General features: G+C 36.1%; 1 protein-coding gene and 1 non-coding gene across 2 annotated transcripts in view; both read left to right on the forward strand.

The window, feature by feature from the left end:
* Positions 1-6,464: 6,464 nt before the first annotated feature.
* The window catches only part of LOC104104529 (AP-1 complex subunit gamma-2-like), a 30,008-nt gene continuing 10,960 nt past the window's right edge, over positions 6,465-25,512 (forward strand). The window contains exons 1-7 of the mRNA XM_070187408.1: positions 6,465-6,822; positions 21,727-22,029; positions 22,294-22,435; positions 22,849-23,022; positions 23,245-23,424; positions 24,364-24,518; positions 25,181-25,271. Of these exons, the coding sequence (XP_070043509.1) occupies positions 6,791-6,822; positions 21,727-22,029; positions 22,294-22,435; positions 22,849-23,022; positions 23,245-23,424; positions 24,364-24,518; positions 25,181-25,271 (1,077 nt within the window). The 5' untranslated portion in view covers positions 6,465-6,790. The remainder of the gene's footprint in view (positions 6,823-21,726; positions 22,030-22,293; positions 22,436-22,848; positions 23,023-23,244; positions 23,425-24,363; positions 24,519-25,180; positions 25,272-25,512) is intronic.
* LOC117276579 (small nucleolar RNA R71) lies at positions 10,559-10,665 on the forward strand. Its single transcript, XR_004506840.1, has one exon. It is a non-coding gene; the product is annotated as a small nucleolar RNA R71 (small nucleolar RNA).

Consider the following 25,512-nt stretch of genomic DNA (forward strand, 5'->3'; position numbering starts at 1 on the left):
AGTGTTGTGTAAATATCAAGGACATATCGTCCTTAACTTCATGAATGTTGTGTAAATATTAAGGACAAAGTGTCATGTATTTGCACCTTCCGTTGTTAAACTTTAGGACATCATGTCCTTAACTTCATATGTCCAGTGTAAATGTTAAGGAAATGGCGTCCTTGACTTCATATGTGCAGTGTAAATGTTAAGGACATAATGTCCTTAACCTGTATTTGCACCTTCTGTTGTTAAACTTTAGGACCTCGTGTCCTTAACTTCATATGTGTTGTGTAAATATTAAGGACATAGTGTCTTTAACTTCATGTGTGCAGTGTAAATGCTAAGGACATAGTATCCTTAACTTTATGAGTGTTGTGTAACTATTAAGGACGTGGTGTCCTTAACTTCACGAATGTTGTGTAAATATTAAGGACAAAGTGTCCTGTATTTACACATTCCGTTGTTAAACTTTAGGACATCATGTCCTTAACTTCATATGTGCAGTGTAAATATTAAGGACATGGCGTCCTTAACTTCATGTGTGCAGTGTAAATATTAAGGATACCATGTCCTTAATATTTACACAGCACTCATAAAGAAAGGATAAAACGTCTTTTCTTATTAATTTTAATACAGTAGTGGTTATTTTTGCTCAGCATTAAAAATACTGGATAAAAATTAAATACTGTATTAAAAATGGCTATCCCATGCCATTTCTACAAATTTAGCTTTGGACAATAAGAAATTGTTCTTTTGAGCAACATTAGCACATGCAAAACTTATAAGTTAATTAAACATAAACAATTAAGTTACTAGTGGTCAATAATAATAAAAAATGTAAGATTTCAAAGAAGAAGACAACCCAAATTTTATACTGGTTCTATTCACCAATATAGTGCTTAATCTAATGTCTTTTCAACTTGAAGGGATTGTACTGTGATCAACTTTTTGTTTTATTGAGCACAAATAACATCTGATTTGATACACTTTAAAAAAAATATCAAAAATATATTTGTCCATGATAGTTTATAAGTTTTTTGAATATTTTCGAATTGAGTTTTTTCATACCACTTTTTAAAAATCTTCAGAAAAACTTTTTTCCGTACTCACAAAATTGCAATATTTTTCCAAATGAAACACATGTCCAAATATAATGTCAAATTTTAAATACTATTTTTCAATTTAACTTCAAATTAGTGTTAGAACCCGCGCGATGCGCGGATAGTTTGACAGAATATTAATCTTATAAAATTATGATCTAATATATAATATTAATTTAATAAGTTTTAGTTGTTATTTTATTATTTAATATAGTGTCCATAAATATAATAAAATTTATACAAAATCTAAAGATACATCATATAATAATCAAATAAATTATTTGTTCCTTATTTATTCTTTATTAAATTAGCAAGTACTTAGTATTATACATTTACTAGTGTAACTTTTTATTAACTTGTCAGTTGGCTTAATATCTTGATACTACTTCTCTTTTAATATAACATAAATATATATATTTTTACTCTAAAAATATTTTTATTTTTAAAAAACTTATGTTATACTGTTTAAAATTCTTCAATGGTCTAAATTTATCAATAATTATTTTAAATTTTATTTATTTATTTATTAATTCAAAATATAAATATCATAAAATTATCATTATCCCCATCTTTTCGTACATTCTTTTCTAGTGTAATATTTGATTAGTTTCTCATTTGTAGTTTATTGAAAATTTAAATAACGTAATATTTTTTTACTAAATTATGATTTTGAATTCATCAAAAATATAAAGAGACAAGCCTTTAATTATTTTTATAAAAAACCTACCAATATTTTTAATAATTATTAGTTTGTGTTATATACATAATATGCATATCTTATGTATAATATTCTAATAGTATCTTTATATTTTTTATATTTTTCATTATGAAATTATGAGTTCTATTTATTACCAGTATCTTATGATTATCTTATGTATCATATCTTGAATTTATCTTGTATGACTTTCTCGTAATTATTTCAATATTTAAATTTATCAATAATATTTTCGAATATTATTTATTTACTAATTAATTTTATCAAATAAATTTAAAGTGACGTTAGAGTCATATTATATCTATTCTCCTCTATATACATTAGTTTTTATTCTACAATATTTTAATATTCCATCTAGTGTTTATCTATAGTACGAATATTATTATATTATTTTTCTAAATGAATGGTGTTAAATTAGTTCAAATGTTAAATAGAGAAGTTCTTTTAATATGTCTTAAATCTTCTAATAATTGTAATTATTATTATTTTTGTATTATTTTAATTAAGAAATAAATTGAATTCTTCTTCCCATCTGTACTTAATATGAAAGTTTAATTTTTTTTACTACATAAGAAGTTAAATTATATCTTTATATATTTTGTTTATTTATTAAAATTATTTTTTAGTTTTGTCTTTAGTTTTATCTCATCCATATAGCATACAACATGACCACATGAATTATTATTAAAAAACTTTCTCATCTCAAAGAATAAATTAGTCTTATTATTTTATATATCTCTACATTGAAGTTATATATATATATATATATATATATATATATATATATATATAATAGTTTCCTTAAAATTATATAGATATTTATATTTTAAATTCAAATTCAAAAAGAGTAACTAATTATTAACTAAACTAATTAATTTTGTCCTAAATTTTGACACATGGCATCGTCACATTGATTTGCTTCTCCATTTGTACTTGATATGGAGGTTTAATTTTTTATTAAGATTACTACATAAGAAGTTAAATTATATCTTTATAACTTCTATTTATTTCTTTAAAATATTATTTATGTTTTGTCTTTAGTTTTATATTATCCATATAGCATGACCATATGAATTGTTGTTCAAAACTTTCTCGTCTAAAAAAATAAATTATATATCTCTACATTGAAGTTTTATATATATATATATATATATATATATATATATATATATATATATATATATATATATATATATATATATATATATATATATATATATATATTTTATAATAGTTTTCTTAAAAGTATATAGATATTTAATTATTTTAAATTCAAATGCAAAAAGAGTAACTAGTTATTAACTAACTTACTAATTTTGTCCTAAAATTTGATACTTATTGAATTTTAAATTGTGCCATTTGGAATCATCACATTGATTTGCTTCTCCAATTCTATATAGATATAGATTTTAAAACTCTAATGTGAAACTACTCCCAATTTGAATTGATAATTTATTTTATTTTTTTAGTTTCGTGTTTTTAAAAATAATTTTAAAACTCTAATTTTGTTGGAGTTTTGTCCTAAAAATATACACTTGTCGTCTTATGGTTACGCCACTTGGCATCATATAATTATTTTACAACTACTGCCCATTCAATTTGAATTTTTATTTTTTTATTTTAAAATTATTTTAAAATTTCAACTTGAAACTACTCCATAATTTGAATGGGTATTTTTTTTTATATATATTTTTGTTTTTTATTACAAATAACTATAAGATATTTATATTTATTAATTCAAATAGAGTAACTAATTAATTCAAAATTTAAAATTCAAAAAGGTTTTTAGTTAAAAATGTAGTTTATTTTGTCTTAACAATGCCACTTGACTTTTTTTGGTTATGCCACTTGGCTTAATGAGATTTTGTTTTCTTCTACATTTAATTATAGATAGATTTTTTCTTATTTTTTATTTTTAAAAATTATTTTAAAACTTCAACTAGAAACTATTCCATAATTTGAATGGGTAGTTTTTTAAAAATATTTATGTTTATTATTATAGATAATTAAAAGATGTTTATATTTATTAATTCAAATATAGTAACTAGTTAATTCATAATTTAAAATTCAAAAGTTTTTTTTAGTTAGAAAGTTAGTTTATTTTGTTTTAACAATGCCACTTGACTTTTTGTGGTTATGCCACTTAGCTTAATGAGATTGCTTTTCTTCTACTTTTAATTATAGATAGATAGATACTACTTTTTCCAAAAATTATAATTTTTATTTCCAAACGCCTACTTAGTTTCTTGATCACCGCGAATGAATATGCATCAAGTGTGGTTTTATATTTGCTTTACCACCAACAAACTCTTGCCTAACTCTTCTCAACGGTAGAGAGACTATAACTTCACATTTTTCTAATTACAATGAAGGGGTTTTACTATTCTAACAGATGAGATAGTTTTCTAAAGCACAGTGCTGAGAAGTGAATGCAATAGTGATAGAGTTGTGAGCTTTGGAATGAAAAAGTATTTTAGAATTTTTATGCCCCAATGCTTCAATTGTTGCTTTCTTTATTCTCTAGTATCTCCTTTTATAGTTGAGTCTTCGAGCTTTAATCCATCTTTTAGCAGTTGAAATTTTCATGTTTATGTTAATTTCATAACAACAAAGAGAGAAAGTAAGGAAAAAGAGATATAAGCATCAAACAGACTGGGGCAAATTTAGGGTAGCGGAAGGGGTCGCCGGAAAATTATGTTGGGCTTTTAAGCTTGGTTTAGCTTAATTTTAAGCTTGGTGTAGCTTAAATAGGGTGAATGGGAAATGGAGTGAAAATAAAATATTTGAGTTTCCCTCCTTGACAAAGGGACATTGTCCCATATTGGAGGAAGAAAAGGCTTTTGATGGGTATATATATACAAATTGCTCTTCTTCTAGCTCTTAAAGAGTTAAGAAGAAGGCAAGCCCCGCGTCGTCGTCGTCGCTCGCTCGGCTTCGGTCAAAGATCAATTAATCTTTTTGGACAAAATTCCTTTCAATTATTTATTTAATTAATTAAATTAATTAACGAAAATTCAATCCGGAATAATCCATGACCCGCGACGATTCAGATTCGGATTCAGATTTGGATTTGGATTTAGTCAAAGATCGATTAATCTTTTTGGACAAAATTCCTTTCAATTAATTAATTAAATTAATTAACAAAAATTCAATCCAGACAACCCATGACCCGCGACCCGGTCCGGTCATGCCCGTTTTCTTTCCCGGATTATTTTAAATTTGTTTTTCCGCAATATTTCAAACAGTCTGTTCCAGCATCCATGGTTGTTTTCTGAAAGGTTGCAAACCTTTTCAGAAACAGTGCAAGAAAGTCTATAAATATGCTTTGAATCCCATAATCTTTCCTTACGAAATTTTCTGTTCTTCTTCTTCTGCACAGAATCTTCAGTGTGTTTTATAACCTTCGAGTGGTTCGCTGTTACATCATCGTTTTTGGTACTAACACTCCGGTGAGTTAAATCGTTATATCCTGAGAGTATAATATTCCAGCACATCGGACACTTTAGGGGAATAATTTCCTTAAGGACACACTATGCATTTAGTGGGATAGATTTATTCCGAAATTATTTTTTCAGAAATTATTTCGACATTCTTTTCTTGCTAATTTTCTGTTTTTGTTTTCCTGTTTCAAAAAGTTTATTGTTTCATTATTTACAGAAAATACATATTGAAAAACAAATTACACTATACGTATAAGGCAAAATCCGATTTGTACCTCTATATTTTATATTTTAAATCCTGACTCAGCCCAAAAGCATAGTTCAATGGTCAAGGAGCTTCAAAACCTTTGTAAGGTTGTTGGTTCAATTCCCAGTGGCCACGGTGTCTTTTAATTGAAAACCTGTCTCCACCACCGCACACAAAATATCAAAGATCAAACATATATAACAATATTAAAGAGATAACAATATTATGATAAGAAGAAAACAAATGATAAAGTTAACAGATGCATTAAACAAAGAAATAAGAAGAAGAGAAAAGGGATAAGTAGCTACGCACTCAAAATGTTTTTTGACAATATTTGTACACATAGCTTCAAACTGGTTTGTTTTTAAGTTATGTTATTAACTCAACACTTATTATGATAAACAAAGTTGATAAATTCTTTTCTAGCATAATAATCATAGCTAGTTAAGTATGATAGTAATAAAAATCCTATTCATTCAAAAGAAACATAAAATGGTCAACAAAGAACATGCATATACAATGTAAAAACTAAAACATTCAAGCTTGAAGCTTCTATAGTCGCTTTTTTTTTTTTTTTTTCTTGTGAGGTTCGGTATTCGTTTGGTGATTCGACTAATTCAAGTATAAAGCTTATTAAAAGACTTTAGGATCCGATCAATTTGAATTTAATTTACATAAAACTAATCATGTCTAATTAAGAATGTATGAATCATGCCCGCCCCTCCCTGATTTTGTGGTCACTTATCATATTTCTTTGTCATCAGTTCAGAGGTTTCTTAACCCTTTTAAAGGTTGAGGGGAAAAAAACCTTTTGGAAAATATATCCGTAAAAGAAAATTGTTTGAATAGTTATTACTTAAAAAAAGATTCCTGCTTCAAAACATAAAAAAGTGCCTCAAAACTGACCCAAATTTCCTTTTTTCCTAAAAAGAAAAACATAGTGCTATACTAAACTTAATTAATTCGCACATATATATATTTTTCCACTCTGTAATACGTTCTCTCTCTCTCTCTCTCTCTCTCTCTCCCCCCCTGTTCTTGTTCTTATTTTCCATTTCCAGATCCAAAACTCTGCCAAGAACCCCACTGAATTCATTCTCAGATCCTTCAATTTTCATCTCCAATCCGAAAAATTTCCTTTCATCTCACAGAAACTTTTTCAATTTTATTGAGCCGTAATGGCGGGAGCCTAAAAACTCCATTTATTATTGTGGGGTTGATCAAGTTGGAGAGAAAACAAAACAGTTAAAAGAATCTATACACTTTCTGGATCTGATCGATAGATTTCTCTGCAATTTCACCAATCATGAATCCCTTTTCCTCCGGCACGCGTCTTAGGTACCAACACCCCCCCACCCCACCCCACATTAGAACTCCCTTTTCTCGTATTTGTTATTCGATCAAGTTTGCACATTTCTATCTGGCTCATTGTTATTTTGATGAATTGAAATGATTTATATGGAGTAACATGGTCAGTGAGGATTCATATAGCTGCCCCCAACTTGTTTCAGACTAAGATTTTTTTGATGTTGTTGTTATTATAGTAGTGTTGATATTTGTCTGTTTTCATTTTTGTTTTTGAGTTTCGTCGAAAGTTGCTATTGAGTATTGGAATGAAAGGGGTTCAAATGGAGGGAAATGGGTATTGAGGATTCATATTGTAGAATTCTAGTTAGTGTGGGATTGCAGGATGGTTGTTGTGTGAAAGTATTGGATTGTTAGTAATGGCTGGAAGATATTTTTGGGTTTGATGGTCCCACTTAGCTATAGATATTAGTGAGAATATGTTTTAGACTTAGCACTTTTACGGTCTTATGCTTTCTAGGAGTGCTTTAACCTTTTCCGAGATATTTATGTTTAGAAAATATATATAACTTCGAGTACTTATTATTTATATTTGCTTATTATTGGCATGAATGATTTAAATGGAGTAACATGGTCAGTGGGGATTTAAATAGCCGAACCGAACTTGTTTGGGACTGCAACAACTGCTCATAAGGAAAGGTCTCATTGATCACACCTCCCTCAACCACATGATTCCGAGTTTCCAACCTGGACATGTGATCGACCACTTGATTCTCTGTTCCTTTATGGTCTCGGATCTCCAAGTCAAATTCCTGCAAGAGTAAAACCCACCGAATTAGCCTCGGTTTAGCATCTTTTTTTCAAACAAATACCTAATGGCGGAATGGTATGTGTAGACGATGACTTTGGTGCCAGCCAAGTAAGCTCGAAATTTATCAAATGCCTTAACTACAACAAGCAACTCCTTTTCGGTCATAATATAATTTATTTGAGCAGGAGTAAGAGTCGTGCTTGCGTAGTAAATGGAGTGAAACACTTTGTTCCTCATTTGGCCCAACACGACCCTAATTGCACCACCGCTGGCATCACACATTAGCTCAAATGGCTCATTCCAGGCCGGAGCCACTCTAATTGGTGCACTCACTAGCTTCTATTTTAGCTCCTCGAATGCCTTCAGACAAGCATCGTCGAACTTGAACGACACATCCTTTTCTAACAACCTGCACAATGGAGATGAAATTTTTGAGAAATCCTTAATGAATCAGCGATATATACCTGCATGTCCTAGAAAACTTCGGACTCCTTTCATGGAAATTGGTGGTGTAACTTTTCGATTGCTTCCACCTTAGCCTTGTCAACTTCCAGCCCGTCTTTGTACACCTTGTGCCTCAACACTATGCTTTCGCACCATAAAATGACACTTCTCCCAGTTCAACACAAGATTAGTCTCCTCACACCTAGCAAGTACTTTAACGGGATTGGTTAAACATTCATAAAAAAAGGACCAAACATAGAAATATCATCCATAAAGACCTCAACAAATCGTTCCACCATATCGGTGAAAATTGCCATCATACACCTTTGAAAAGTCGCAGGTGCATTACATAACGCGAATGACATTCTCTTAAATGCACAAGTGCCATAAGGGCATGTAAAAGTGGTCTTCTCTTTATCCTCCGGGGCAATAACAATTTGATTATACCCCGAGTAGCCATCGAGGAAATAGTAGTATTCTTATCAGGCTAACCCGTCAAGCATTTGATCTATAAAGGGAAGGGGGAAGTGATCTTTACGTGTAGCATTATTCAACTTCCTGTAGTCTATGCATATTTGCCAACCAATTACCGTCCTAGTTGGGATTAATTCATTTTGTTCATTCACTACAGCAGTCATACCTCTCTTTTTAAGTACACATTGGACAAGTCTTACCCACTTATTGTTGGAGATAGGAAATACAACATATGCGTCGAGCCACTAATCACTTCTTTTCTTACCACCTCTTTCATGATCGAATTCAGGCGGTGCTGATGTTCCACGCTAGGCTTATGTACTTCTTCCCTGAGTATTTTGTGCATGCAGAATGCGGGCTAATACCATATATGTCAGACATTGTCCATCCAATGGGGTGCTTGTGCTCCCTTAGCACCCTCAACAACTTCTCTTCCTGGAAGTTAGACAAATGAGAAGAAACAATCACAGGTAAAGTGTTAGAACTTCCCAAATATGCATAATGAAGATGAGAGGGTAAGGGTTTAAGATCCAATTTCGGAGCCTCCTCAACGGAAGGCTTGGGCGGGGCACCACTTGACCTATCTAGAGGCTCAAATTTTGGTTCATCTCTAATGTATTCACATAATGCATCCAGAATGTGCATCATCTCCTCAACCTCTTCTTCAAGTTTCATGTGATTGAACAATATCAGTATTTTTTCTAGTGCATCATCTTTAAATGCACTCATCCTCAGGGCTGGTTCGTCTACTTTCACTACAGAAATCATAGCAAGATCCTCGTAATGACGAGGCAACTGAATGGCTCGGTACACATTAAGGACTACTTCATTGTCAGCCCTCATGATTATCTTACCTTCTCGAACTTTGATAATTGCATCTCCACTGGCCAAAAGAGATCGTCCCAAGATGATAGGAACTCGCTCATCAGCCTCATAGTCAAAGATGATGAAGTCTACTGGGAAGATAAACTTTCCAAATTTGTAGCAATACATCCTCAATTACTCCTTCGGGGTATGCATAAGATCTATCAGCCAATTGTAGCATTACCATGGTAGGTCGTTGAGCTCCTAAGCCTAATTGCTTGAACACTGATAACGACATCAGATTTATACTTGCACCTAAATCACATAACGCTCTGCCCATATTAACCTCTCCAATCCTCACACGGATGGTAAAGCTGCTCTGATCCTTAAGCTTTTGTGGAAGCTTATGTTGGATCCTAGAAGTGCACTCCTCCATGAGTGCGACGACCTCAAACTCAGTTAACCTTCTTTTCTTCTTAGGTGCCTCTACCAGTTCTCTCCCATTTCTCAAAGTAACTGCATTGACTTGAGGATTTTTTTTTCTGTATTGCTTGGGAGAGCTCCCGCAGATTTAGTGTTTGATTATTCGCCATCTGCCCGATTGCCTCTCTAGATTTCTGAACTTTGTTCGCAACTGTTGATTATTAGACATTATCTTCTGGTTATCGAGCAAGAGCCTTTTCATCATATCTGTCATACTTTCCTTTGCTTGTTGTGGTGGTTTCACCTTGAGGCCTGTTGTTGCACTGATTTCCACCCATGAGAAGTTAGGATGGTTCCTCCAATTCGGATTGTATGTGTTACCATACTGAGCGTTTTGATTCATCGAACATCTAGTTTGTTGTCCCACATATTAGATGGATTTGGGATTTATAGGACATTGGTCACCCGTGTGGCCTACAAAACTCATAATAAACTATTATTTGTTGCACATGCGGCACCAGTTGCACTTGTGCTTGAGAGAGCTTTCCAACATGATTAGCTATCTTGGCTACATCGGCTCTCAAAGCTGTGAAGGCATCTATGCCGATCATACCATCCGTCTTAGTCCTGATTGCTCTACTTGGTTCTCCCTCTCCTTGCCAGTTCCGGTCATTTGCAGTGAAATTGTTCAGCAAGGCCTAGATTTCCCCGTATGGTTTCTCCATGCACATACCTCTGCAGGCCGATTCTATGTACATTTTGGAAGCTTCATCTAACCCTTCTACGAAAGTATGGCCCAAAACCTCATCTGTCTGACCGTGGTGTGGGCAGTCTCTGAGTAACTTCTTAAATCGCTCCCAAGCTTGGCGAAGAGTTTCGCCTTCTTTTTGTTAGAATCCACAAATCTGGCTCCTTAGCGATTTTGTCTTCTGAGAGGGGAAGATTTTAATAAGTATTTCCGTGCCAAATCATCCTAGGTTCTGATTGAATTCACAGGCTCCTTTTGTAACCATTCCTTTGCTTCCCCCAACAGTGAAAAGGGAAATAATGCCGAAGAGACATTTGGAAAATTGTAGGTATCTGTTATTTCCAAAGAGTTCTGAATATGCCTCTGCGGATCCTCATTTGTCAATCCCACATATTGACCTTGGGATTATATCAGTTGCACCATGTATTGTTTTAGCTCAAAATGGCCGGTGATGGCCGGCTTAACGATGACTTGTGTCATATTTGCAAGGCTAGGCCTTGCAGCTGCGATCACTGGTAGTTCTTGATTTTCTGCCATTTTTACTGGTTGTGGAAGTTCAACAAGTGCTTGTTGGTTCTCGCTTTCCTTACCCTGTGCTGCCACCCTTGTTGCTTCTTTAGCCTCCTTCTTTTGTTGCGTTCTTATTTTTGTGGAAGAATCGTTCAAGTTCGTGCTCAAAGGGTTCAAGTTTACCTTTACCTTCGTCCTTCTTCCCTGATATTCACTCCACAAGCACCTGAGGTAGATCAGGTAAATCAAAAGATGACTTGTGTCATATTTGCAAGGCTAGGCCTTGCACTGCGATTACTGGTAGTTCTTGATTTTCTGCCATTTTTACTGGTTGTGGAAGTTCAACAAGTGCTTGTTGGTTCTCACTTTCCTTACCGTGTGCTGCCGCCCTTGTTGCTTCTTTAGCCACCTTGGCTTCTTTTGTTGCTTTCTTATTTTTGTGGAAGAATCGTTCAGGTTCGTGCTCAAAGGGTTCAAGTTTATCTTTACCTTGGTCCTTCTTCCCTGATATTCACTCCACAAGATCACTCCACAAGCACCTGAGACAGATCAGGTAAATCAAAAGGTCAAAACTTGAACAGAAAACTTGTAAAAATTAACTCAATTAAACAATCAATTGTTAAGTCCTCGGCAACACCGCCAAAAACTTGTTGATTCCCTAAGTACACGCAAGTATACGTAGCCGTCAAGTAATAAAGTGACTTGAAAGTCGGATGTCGAACCCACAAAGACTAAGAGTAATTGTTAACTAGGCTTAACTAATTCAATTGACTGCCCAAGGTAATCAAAAGTAATGATTTTTTTTACTAATCTACTTTTGCGAAATTAAACAAGTAATAAACTAAACTAACACGAAGCAAGAGATTGTGATTTGGACTTTAATCAGAGGAGATGAAGATTCCAGGGTTGTGGTTGATTTATCAATCCTATTGAGTTCGTAACTACACCTGTTAATCCGAATTATCTATGGTTACTAGTTGACCAGATCGTTTATATAAATAGCATATTCCCAAGTACTATCCGTCTATCCGCAATATATCAACCCTATATTCCTATAGTATTGAATCGGTCATGAACCAATATAATACGACATTCAACTGAGCAAGACTATTAGGTATATTCCTATCCTAACCGCGAAATCATTTCCCGAGCCACGAGTTCATAAACAAGCTCTCTCTAATTCTACTCTAATCTAAACATAGCTTTTCCAAGCATAGCAAAGATAGTGGGCAAATTGGTGGCCACACAATTCACAAATTGAAACTAGAATTAGAGAAACAACCAAAGATGATAATTCGTATTAACTAAGATGTAATTATAAAACTTCAATATTCATGACAACCACAACCCTAGAAAATAGAGTGCTTAGCCATTTCATAGTCATAACAAAAATCACACAAGTGTTTTGCATAAATAAATTACTAAGAAAGGATGAAGGAACGAAGAACTCGATGTTTTTTGCCTCCAAAGTTGCTCCACACGGTGTTCTTGCCTCCAAATAATGTCCAACCTCCAAATATTAGGTTTAGAAATCTTTTTATACTTATTAGGGACGTGTATGACCGAAATAACCTTCTCCAAGTAGAAATAGAAGAAGTCCCGCGGTTGGGTGCCACAGCTGGCGCGAGGCGCCAAGCTGGACTGTGAAATTTTTTGCCTGCTGCCTTTGCCGTTTTGAGGGGCGCCAGGCTCCCACCTGGACACCCACTTTTCTGCATTTTGGTACTTGGATGCCATCATTTTAGTTGGTGCCTTGCACCTTTCTGGACACCAAACACTTAATACCTCAAAATTCTTCCGTTTTGACTTCAAATCGCACACATTCTTTCCAAATCATTTCCGATTGACTCCTACACATATAAGCACCACAATTAAGCTCGAGTCATCCCATAACACGTTAGAATTAACAAGAATAGGGCGAAATGTAAGGCACTTCACATATAAAAACATGGATTTTTAGCCAAACATCAGGCATTGTTGTTGTTGTTATTATTGTCTCACTTTGCTTAGGGATATTATTAGGTGATGGTTTACTTGGATTTAAGCTTAAAACCTCAGAAAAGATTGATGGTTGTGCTGTTTGTTATTGGATTAATTTTGAAAGGTTCAACTTGGCTGTTGATATTTTGGAATGAAAAAGTGGACTTTGAGGATTCATATAGCTTACCTCAACTAGGGATTGAGGCTTACTAGTAGTAGCAACAGTAGATTTTTGTTTTTACTATTTTCTTAATTGAGATTAAGGCTAAGTTGTGTTGGTACACTGCATGAAATTTGGTTTTAGCCAGGAGTTATTTTAGTTTGTTTAAATATTTATCTCAGTAGAGAGCCTAGAGTACCGCTAGGTTTAGAGAACTTCTAGAATAGCTTAAGTTAACAAGTTTTGGATTGAAGCATAGTTGTCATTTGCGTGAGTTCTTGTTGAGTTTCAGTACTGACTTGCTTTGAAGATAGTCTGTTGGAAGACATTTCTGGTTTTGATGGTGTCTCTCAGTTGAGGGTCATGTTACGGAAATATTTTGGTCACGATGGATTTAAGATTAGAACATGTTTTCTAGTGACATGTAAAACGTGTTGATTTTGTTCAGCTTACTTGGAAAATATACTTTTTTTTACAAGTGCTTCTTGGAATTCTTTTTGTTTATATATATATGTATATATATATATATATATATATATATATATATATATATATATATACTGAATACAATAATTCAATGATCGTTCATCAGTTCATATTGGCTCCCGTACACGGTAAATTTTAAAGCCTAGAATCACTTAAAGAGGTCTGCAAATTAATACAGTGATGGAGGATAGAAGAAAAATAGAAATTATTGTTGTTTCTTAGCTCGTATTGCTTTCTCATAAAAATATGTTAGCTCGCACTGTGCTTATTTTATATGCCAAATCTTGAAATCCATGATTACTATTTTAAGAAAAGAATTCCGCGAGTAAATGACATGTGCAGCGTGAAAGGATGTATCATGCAAGTGTATGTGTGAGGTCACTTGAATACTGTATTAGAATGTTTAGTAGCATGAAATGCCCTTTCCCACTGGGAAGTCTAGTTATGAAGCTGATCACAGGTATTTCTTATTTTTTGATAGCCTTTGTTAATTTACAGCATGTATATAGTGTAGTATTGTCCCATATTGGTAGAAGAATAGTATGTCCTTGTATAATATAGCTATAAATAAGGACCTCTTGTATTGTATTGTTCATCCAATATCAATAACATATTTTCTCCCGTGCCTTCTCACATGGTATCAGAGCAATTGTGAGAGACTTATCGCTGTGCATAAATTCCAGCGATTCCGGGAAAGAGAAATCGCTGTGCATAAATTCCAGCGATTCCGGGAAAGAGAAATCAGTACTTTTTTAAGGCTGTTTTCTATCTGCTTCATTTCTGTTAGTGTTGTGCAAAATCCAACACTACCACAAGAGTCGTAACTGTCCGGCGACCAAACCCCAGTGAAAAACTCCGGCAGCAGCTCCTCACGCACCTCCACGCGCCACCAGAAGCTCACGCGCCGGCGCGTACGACCACTTCCGGCCGTTTTTTTTGAAAATTCCTTCAGAACAGTTGGGTCGCCTGGTAATTCCGATCCTACCCCTACTGTTTTCATTTCATTCCGACAACTTTGAGTTTTTTCCGGCAGCTACAGTACTATTCCGACAGCTACAGTAGATTCCGGCAGCTACAGTATTTCAGTATTCTATTTTTGTGTTTCCGTACACTGTTTCAGTGGATTACAGTTGATTCTTTCTCCTTTTTGGTAATAATTTACAACGTCTTTGGGATTTGATGCTTTTGGGTCTAGAAACATGAGTTCTGGAAGCTCTAGTGCTATTATTACCTCGGAACCTTTAATGGGAGGTTCAAACTACTTAGCTTGGGCTTCATCTGTCGAGTTATGGTATAGAGGTCAAGGTGTTCAAGATCATCTAATCAAACAGTCTAGCGATGGAGATGAAAAGGCAATAGCACTTTGGGCAAAAATCGATGCTCAGTTATGTAGCATCTTGTGGCGATCTATTGATTCCAAGTTGATGCCCTTATTTCGTCCATTCCAGATATGTTATTTGGTTTGGGCAAAGGCACGCACCTTATACACTAATGACATATCTCGCTTCTATGATGTGATATCACGGATGACAAACTTAAAGAAGCAGGAATTGGATATGTCTACTTACTTGGGTCAAGTACAGGCAGTCATGGAGGAATTTGAGAAGTTGATGCCAGTTTCTGCTAGTGTGGAAAAACAACAAGAGCAGCGACAAAAGATGTTTCTCGTTCTTACTCTCGCTGGACTTCCTAATGATCTTGATTCAGTACGCGACCAGATTTTGGCTAGTCCGTCTGTCCCGACAGTTGATGAATTATTCTCTCGATTACTCCGCCTTGCTGCAGCACCAAGTCCACTAGTGATCTCATCACAGATACTTGATTCCTCTGTTCTTGCATCCCAGACAATGGATGCTCGGGCATCTCAAACTATGGAGCATAGACGAGTAGGAGGTCGTTTTGGAAGATCTAGACCCAAGTGTTCTTATTGTCACAAACTTGGACACACTCGTGAAATGTGCTATTCCTTACATGGTCGTCCACCCAAAAATGCTTACATTGCTCAGACCGAGACTCCAGGTAACCAAGGATTTTCTTTATCTAAAGAAGAATATAATGAGCTCCTTCAGTATCGAGCAAGTAAGCAGACATCTCCACAAGTAGCCTCAGTTGCTCAGACTGATACTTCTGTTACTGGTAATTCTTTTGCTTGTGTTTCCCAGTCTAGCACTCTTGGCCCATGGGTCATGGACTCAGGCACTTCTGATCACATCTCTGGTAATATATCACTTTTGTCATATATTCACAGTCTCTTCCCACTGTTACTTTAGCCAATGGATGTCAAACTAAGGCAAAAGGAGTTGGACAAGCTAATCTCTTGTCTTCTATCACCCTAGATTCCGTTCTTTATGTCCCTGACTGTCCTTTTAGTCTTGCATCTGTTAGTTGTTTGACTTGTGACCTCCATTGTGGTATATATTTTATTGACGATTCTTTTATTATGCAGGACCGCAGTACGGGACAGACAATTGGTACAGGGCGTGAATCAGAAGGCCTTTACTACCTTAACTCACTCAGTCCTTCCACAACATGTCTAGTTACAGATCCTCCAGATCTAATCCACAGACGTTTAGGACATCCGAGTTTATCCAAACTTCAGAAGATAGTGCCTAGTTTATCTAGTTTGTCTACATTAGATTGTGAGTCGTGTCAACTTAGGAAACATACCCGAGCCTCCTTTTCGCGTAGTGTTGAGAGTCATGCAGAGTCTGTCTTCTCCTTAGTTCATTCTGATATATGGGGTCCTAGTAGAGTCAGTTCATCCTTGGGATTTCGTTACTTTGTCAGTTTCATTGATGATTATTCAAGATGTACTTGGCTTTTCTTAATGAAAGATCGTTCTGAGTTATTTTCTATATTCCAGAGTTTCTGTGCTGAAATCAAAAACCAATTTGGTGTTTCTATTCGCATTTTTCGCAGTGATAATGCCTTAGAATATTTATCTTCTCAATTTCAGCAGTTTATGACTTCTCAAGGAATTATTCGTCAGACATCTTGTCCTTATACCCCTCAGCAAAATGGGGTTGCTGAGAGAAAGAATAGGCACCTTATTGAGACTGCTCGCACACTTCTAATTGAATCTCGTGTTCCGTTGCGTTTTTGGGGCGATGCAGTTCTCACAGCTTGTTATTTGATTAATCGGATGCCTTCATCTCCCATCAAGAATCAGATTCCGCATTCAGTATTGTTTCCCCAGTCACCCTTATACTCTCTTCCACCTCGTGTTTTTGGGAGCACGTGTTTTGTTCATAACTTAGCCCCTGGGAAAGATAAGTTAGCTCCTCGTGCTCTCAAGTGTGTCTTCCTTGGTTATTCTCGTGTTCAGAAGGGATATCGTTGTTATTCTCCAGATCTTCGTAGGTACCTTATGTCAGCTGACGTCACATTTTTTGAGTCTAAACCTTTCTTTACCTATGCTGACCACCATGATATATCTGAGGTCTTACCTATACCGATCTTTGAGGAGTTTACTATAGCTCCTCCTCCACCTTCGACCACAGAGGTTTCATCCGTACCAACCGTTGAGGAGTCTAGTGTTGTTCCCCCTAGTTCCCCAGCCACATGAACACCACTCTTGACTTATCATCGTCGTTTGCGTCTTCCATCAGGCCCAACTGGTTCTCGTCCTGCACCTGACCCTGCTCCTGCTGCGGACCCTGCTCCTAGTACACCGATTGCACTTCGGAAAGGTATACGGACCACACTTAACCCTAATCCTCATTATGTCGGTTTGAGCTATCATCGTCTGTCATCTCCCCATTATGCTTTTATATCTTCTTTGTCCTCGGTTTCCATTCCTAAGTCTACAGGTGAAGCGTTGTCTCATCCAGGATGGCGCCAGGCTATGAGTGACGAGATGTCTGCTTTACATACAAGTGGTACTTGGGAGCTTGTTCCTCTTCCCTCAGGTAAATCTACTGTTGGTTGTCGTTGGGTTTATGCAGTCAAAGTTGGTCCCGATGGACAGATTGATCGACTTAAGGCCCGTCTTGTTGCCAAAGGATATACTCAGATATTTGGGCTCGATTACAGTGATACCTTCTCTCCCGTGGCTTCAGTCCGCCTTTTTCTATCCATGGTTGCGGTTCGTCATTGGCCCCTCTATCAGCTGGACATTAAAAATGCCTTTCTTCACGGTGATCTTGAGGATGAGGTTTATATGGAGCAACCACCTGGTTTTGTTGCTCAGGGGGAGTCTCGTGGCCTTGTATGTCGCTTGCGTCGGTCACTTTATGGTCTAAAGCAGTCTCCTCGAGCCTGGTTTGGTAAGTTCAGCACGGTTATCCGGGAGTTTGGCATGATTCGTAGTGAAGCTGATCACTCTGTGTTTTATCGGCACTCTGCTTCAAGTCTCTGTATTTATCTAGTAGTCTATGTTGATGATATTGTTATTACTGGCAATGATCAGGATGGTATTACCAATCTGAAGCAGCATCTCTTCCAGCACTTCCAAACTAAGGATCTAGGCAGATTGAAGTACCTTCTAGGTATTGAGGTTGCCCAGTCTAGCTCAGGTATTGTTATTTCTCAAAGAAAATATGCTTTAGACATTCTTGAGGAGACGGGGATGATATGTTGCAGACCTGTTGACACTCCGATGGATCCGAATTCTAAACTTATGCCAGGACAGGGGGAGCCGCTTAGCGATCCTGCAAGCTATAGGCGGCTGGTTGGAAAATTAAATTATCTCACAGTGACTAGACCCGACATTTCTTATCCTGTGAGTGTTGTAAGTCAGTTTATGAATTCTCCATGTGATAGTCATTGGGATGCAGTTGTCCGCGTTATTCGATATATAAAATCGGCTCCAGGCAAAGGGTTGGTCTTTGAGGATCGAGGTCATGAGCAGATCATTGGATACTCAGATGCTGATTGGGCAGGATCACCTTCTGATAGACGTTCTACGTCTGGATATTGTGTTTTAGTAGGAGGAAATTTGGTGTCCTGGAAGAGCAAGAAACAGAATGTAGTTGCTCGGTCTAGTGCAGAAGCAGAATATCGAGCAATGGCTATGGCAACATGTGAGCTAGTCTGGACCAAACAATTGCTCAAGGAGTTGAAATTTGGTGAAATCAGTCGGATGGAACTTGTGTGCGATAATCAAGCTGCCCTTCATATTGCATCAAATCCGGTGTTCCATGAGAGAACTAAACACATTGAGATTGATTGTCACTTCGTCAGAGAAAAGATACTTTCAGGAGAGATTGCTACAAAGTTTGTGAGGTCGAATGATCAACTTGCAGATATTTTCACCAAGTCTCTCACTGGTCCTCGTATTGGTTATATATGTAACAAGCTCGGTACATATGATTTGTATGCACCTGCTTGAGGGGGAGTGTTAGTGTACAGCATGTATATAGTGTAGTATTGTCCCACATTGGTAGAAGAATAATATGTCCTTGTATAGTATAGCTATAAATAAGGACCTCTTGTATTGTATTGTTCATCCAATATCAATAACATATTTTCTCCCGTGCCTTCTCACAGCCTTTAATTCTCTTTGCGAGATAGAGTCTTAGTTATTGCAATTTGGACCGATAGACAACAAACAAGACTAGCCACTTTTCTCCGAATTTCGACAAGAGGCATTGTGAAACTTTGTCAAGTATTTTGTTCTAGCACAAGAAGCTTCTTAGTAATCCTTACTTTGCTGCCAAAGTGATATTCATAATATATTCCCCCGGTTCCACATTAGCCTATAAAGTCAGTAAGAGTGGTATAGATCTATGGTTTGGTTTTGGTGATTTGACTTGATATCTGTAAGTTGAACCAAAGTTTGGATGAAATTCTGACACAATATCAAACCATTACACACAACCGAAAGCAGAACCCTTAAGGTTTGGTTTTGCATGTCATGTTTCCTTTGTCATATGCTGTGCATTTTTTATTTTCCAATTTTCTTTGGAACCTTAGAGAGAATTACTAAGTTCAAATTTTGATACTGCATTGTTTGTTTGGTACTTATAAACTTATGATTTTGTTTAGCTGAGTTGTCAGTTTTGCTGTTTTCATGAACTCCCTTTAAAATTGGAGTTTTTGCCAGGGACTGGCAGACTGCAGTTCTGCATATTTTCGAAGCCAACCCAAACCGATGCCATTTTAGACATTATCAGCGACCTGATGATCAATCTATAACTATGTATTCTGATCTAGCTTAGTGCTGTTTTGTCATAAATAAAGATTATTATCACTTGTCCAAAAAAAAACAAAAAAAAAACACCAAACCAAACAGTCAAGCCAAACAAAACTGATCTTTTCACTCTATAATTAAACCTTTATCTTTGATACACCCTTGATCTACAAAATCATCTTTAGGATCACAAAGATGAGAAGCATGAACGCCTTAACTCATCATACTAATAATAGTAGTAGCAGTAGTTACTAAAAGCTGATATAAGCTAATGCATATGCGTACAATTCCCAAACTCACCACCATGACTATGAAATTCAGTTTGTTCGATAAGTTTAGCCAACTTCAATTGCTTGCTACTCCAAGCCTCCATTAACTTTACCTCTTTAGCATATGCATCTCTCTCTGTAAGGCATTGAGTTGATCTCTGTGTTCCCTCTCCATCCTTTGAAGAAAAGCCATTTCCTTTTCACATAAACACCTCATCGTTTCTTCTATTTCCTTCATTTCCCTCCTTTTTCTACCCTTCCCTGACTCTAGTTGTTACTCCAGCCGGTTCAGCCTCCATGTTGTGCCTCCTTCTTATGCTGTACCCAGTTCTGTCTTCCTTCTTACATCTCTTTGCAATACTGGATTAAGGTACCCCGTTGCTGAATCGAATAGAATCAATCCTGTCAAACCCAAATTCGAGTGAACCACCTCATCCAAATGTAACACAGATTCAGTGTGTAAGGGCGAGAGTAACAGAAGGGGATATATCAGAAGATGATGAAGTATGATATCCACATCGGAGAACAGATGAAGGTGGTGGAGTAGTGGTGGAATTCACCGGTTCATTCACAGCCACTGGACTTGAAGATAGAGCTGGTGGCAGTTCAAGATTTGGCATGATATATGGCTGGCAAAAGCAAGGGGGGTTGAAATTTGAAAAGCAAAGATCTCTGGCTGCACGTATTTCTCTGCAAAAGTCTCCAATATGTGATCATACTTCCCTCAGATTCCTCCTTGCGGTGACCCACCACCAAAGACGGCAGGAACAGAAGGCGGGTCATGTATTCTTGACGTTGCTGGGATTTCTGAAGCTGCTTAAGCTATTTTTCTTTGAGAACTTCAATCCCTTGCCTAAGTTTTAGCAGTATGAGAAGGGACTTCAGTGGGAATTTTCTTACTTGTTGTCGTGCTTTGCTTGAAGGCAGATGACAAGATTTTGTTCTTCAGGATTTGAAGATCCCTTCTTGATCCCAGGTTTCAAGTAGTTTTTCCAGTGTTCAAGGCAAGATTTTGGCTCCCTGTCAGGAGTTTTTTCCATGCGTTTAGAAATGATATTCCATTCTTTGGGTTAATATTGCTTCATGTAGGCACGAAGTAGTGCAGCTTCTTCTGGCCGCCACCTTTGACTCTCCTTCATCTCCAAGCCGTAACCATGTCTGCTATGTGCCACAGTCTTCCACAACCCCAAATGGCTTAATACAAAATTTGTTGTTTATGCATTTACTTCTAAAGCTAAGGTTCATGTATAGTCTCAGTTAAAGAGTGGCACTTGTGACACCTTTATACCCCTGAAGCAGCATTGGTGCTTTGCAAATTATCTGTACCAGAACAAAATTTTATTTTTGATTTTTTTTCTTTTGCATAAGATAAAATATTGTAAAGGGCGAGGTGGTTCAGCCATATAAATCTTCTTAAGCTCTTCCAGAGGGAGTATTCACAGGTTGTGAACTGCCTCGATTACTCTATTTGTCTGCTTAGAGAAGTTTGATATTTTTCGTTTCTGACAATCCCATTTGAATTTCTGCTCCCTTTTAAACTCACTACCACAGAAAAAAATGTGGGGTGGTTCCCAAGTTTCCCTGTCAGAATTTTATTATGTCAACTGATGATGTCATGAGATAATAAGAGCTTATAATAGAAGATTCCTGAAAAAAGCCTACAATAGAAAATTATATGCGCTTATTGGTCTAATGCAGGGACATGATTCGGGCTATCCGTGCTTGCAAAACTGCAGCAGAGGAGCGTGGTGTAGTAAGAAAAGAGTGTGCTGCTATTAGAGCTGCAATCAGTGAAAATGATCAAGATTATAGACATCGTAATATTGCGAAGCTAATGTTCATTCACATGCTGGGTTACCCCACACACTTTGGTCAAATGGAATGCTTGAAGCTGATTGCTTCTCCAGGATTTCCAGAGAAAAGAATAGGATATCTTGGCCTAATGTTGTTGCTTGACGAAAGACAAGAAGTTTTAATGTTGGTTACCAATTCTATAAAGCAGTATCCTTTTCTTGTGTTTCACTATTTCCTCTTCAAAAGATGTCTCTTTATATGTACTCGAACCAGATTAAAGGGCATATATGAAGAAAGAAATACTGGTGAAGGTCTTTTTCTTTTACCTTTTCTTTTTCTTTTTTCCCCAAAGCACTTTCAGTTGATTAGGCTATTGCTCTTTGATCTGTACAACTTTTAAAGGTAATAGCTATTGTCGCTCAGTTTATTTCAAATTCACAATTACATTCAGATACCTTAACTTTTGAATAGAGATCTTAACCATACCAACCAATATATTGTTGGACTTGCTCTTTGTGCCCTGGGGAATATTGGTTCTGCAGAAATGGCTCGTGACCTTGCACCTGAAGTTGAAAGGTTGCTAAAGTTTAGAGATCCTAATATCCGAAAGAAGGTAAGTCTCTTAAGAAAAGGAGCTGCTATTAACATTTCTTCTCCTTATATCATTGTGCATTTATGTATTTCTTTCCACAATCAGCTCATTTAAAGTTTTCATGTGAACTCTATACTTGGCCCTCATTGTTGTTGTTGGCTCTGCCATTTTCTCTATGGGTATTCACTTAATCATGCATTTGTTGTTTACACCAAACTAACTTCCAAACACTCTTTTTCAACTTTAACTTCCGATACTCTTTCAGTCTTTCTTTTCTACTTCAACCAACCAAATATTGCCCAAATGCCTACAAGTCTTTTAATTTTTCTCATGCCATGAGTATTTGACTCAGTAGAAATCTGATGTTTCTTTTGTGCTCACTGGCAAATGGTTGCTTTTTATCAGTGTATTCACTCTACTTTGGTCTACTGTAGGCAGCGCTTTGCTCTATAAGAATTATAAGGAAGGTCCCCGATCTCGCTGAAAATTTTATAAACCCTGCAGCAGCCTTGTTAAGTGAGAAACACCATGGGGTTCTCATTACAGGCGTCCAGCTTTGTATAGATCTATGTAAAATTAGTACAGAGGCTCTTGAATATTTCAGAAAGGTAAGTCGACCACTCATTTAAAGGATGTAATCAAAGAGCTTCATTCCCAATGTACTTGTTCCAGCCTCCTTTTAACTAAAACAGCATTAGTGTAAGCTGCACCTACACATGCTGGAGTAGATATTTGAAATTTGATAAAATCAAGAATCAAAAACTTTATCTTCTATTTGATGTGGCATTCATATTATTTTTAATTTTCTTTTTTTCCATGTGTGGTTCTAGAAATGCACAGATGGTTTAGTCAAAATTCTCAAGGATCTCACGAACAGTCCATATGCGCCTGAGTATGACGTTTCTGGCATTACAGATCCTTTCCTCCATATAAGATTGCTTAGGCTCTTGTGTGCTTTGGGACAAGATGATGCCGATGCCAGTGATGCTATGAATGATATTCTTGCTCAGGTTTGTTGTGCCTCTTTGTGTCTTGATGTGTATCATATCATGGAGTTGTTAGATCTTGCAGTTTTTTAAATGCCTTCCTGCTAGTGATTTTTGTCAATGCTTTAGCAGTGCATCACTCAACTCTTGTCCTTAGCATAGATGAAATTTAGTTAACAGTTTACTCTATGAATACAGAAGCAAGAGTATGGTTAGTTTGTGCACTGTGTAGTTTAGGTTTGGAATTGTCTTTTTTGGTAAATAAATCTAGACTTTTTTGTTTTTCTTTTCGTATTCTTCTGCGTGCAATATTGACTGGCAGAATTATACTCCTCTCAGTTTGGGCTTAGCTTCACTTCTTTTGAAACTTTGCCACGGCAAAGGCTTCATGTGGTCCTTGGCCCGAAAATATCTGAATACATTTAGGTGCCGTTTGCTCCCCCCCCCCCCCCCCAAACTTTTTGTTAAAACTGTGTTCAACCAAACACCAAGAAGGAAAAAAATTGTAATTTATGCAAAAACTGAAAAACTTTTCTTTTTGGTCTTTGGTTGAAAAATAACTTTTGCCAAAAACTGTTTTGGTTGAAACTCTTCTTCAAGTTTTTGAAGCAAACGCTTACTTGCTTTGTTGTGGAGATCTAATGAAGTTTTCTCAAAGAGGCTTGTACTATTTAAAACATGCAACAAAGTGAGAAATTCTCTTTGATAGGTATGCAACAAAGTGAGAATATTCACAACAATAATAGTGTGCCTGAATGGGTCTATAAGCTTATGCAACACAATAAGGAGAATCTTTTTTTTTTCCACTTCAAGTGCTTGTTCTCTGCTTACTATCACGGTACAATCATATCAGATGTATTTTATGAGTAAGTAGCAGTTTCTCTGGCCGTATTTCAACCCTTAAGAAGGTTATACTGTATGATGAAATATAGATTTCCCTAACAAGTCTGAAATCTTCTCTAGGTGGCAACAAAAACTGAATCAAACAAAAATGCAGGCAATGCTATTCTTTATGAATGTGTTGCAACTATCATGAGCGTTGAAGATAATGGCGGCTTGAGGGTACTTGCTATTAATATTTTGGGAAGATTTTTGTCCAACCGTGATAACAATATCAGGTTATTCTCAATCTTCTATTTTTGCATATTTCACCCGCAATATGCTGGGGTTATCTTATTTGGTGACTTTTTCTTGTGGGTCCTGGTGTGATGACCAGTGGTGTCATACACTTGAGAAATTGCTTAACCAAAGCAAAATTCAGTTGTTATAAACAGCCTCTACATTCAATATGCACTTCTGTGTCCAAACCCTATTGATCTCGTATGTATTTAGCAATTAAGTGGTTTATACTATGCTTCTACTTGTTGTGTGCCTTCAATCTATAGGGTATTCTTGTACTATAGTTTTCCAGGTGTTAATGGTGATTAGAAATTCTATTGTCTCTTTGAACCCCTTGTTTAGTGTGATTGTGATATACAGGTTTTTCTTTTGGATGAGAAAATACACGTGGCTGTTCACTGCTTATATTTGCAGAATTTGGTGCTGTGACAGATCTTTGGCATGCCCCTAAGTCTGCACCACATGCTAAATACAGTCGCCTGTTTATTTCTTTGTTTTTGCCTTTTTCTTTTGAGGCGATAGAAAGGAGGGGTTTCTTTCCTAGTCACTTCTCTATATGATTCTTGTACTGTTAGATATATCTGTGTGATAGTCTGTTGCTATTTGTCTTGCTAGCATGGGTTCTTTTTTAAACTTAGTGAGTGAGGTCCAATTATTTCAGATATGTTGCACTGAACATGTTGATGAAAGCTCTGGCTGTAGATAGTCAAGCAGTGCAGAGGCATCGGGCAACAATTTTGGAATGTGTGAAGGTATTTGACCTTTGCAGTCTATTCTTTCTAATAGTTTTTCCACTTCTTCGTACTCTGTGTTCTTTCCCTTTGACATGTGAACTACCTCTGTTCAAATATTTCTAGAGCATAAATTGTAAATGATACCCCGACTAGCCGGATCATGTATAGCATGTGCTTCCACAGATTGATAATGGCATTTCTACTTGTCAGATTATGTGGCTTTTAAACTAGCATATTAGGAAATACTATTTGCTGATGT

Source organism: Nicotiana tomentosiformis, chromosome 10, assembly GCF_000390325.3.
Source record: "Nicotiana tomentosiformis chromosome 10, ASM39032v3, whole genome shotgun sequence".
Lineage (NCBI taxonomy): Eukaryota > Viridiplantae > Streptophyta > Magnoliopsida > Solanales > Solanaceae > Nicotiana > Nicotiana tomentosiformis.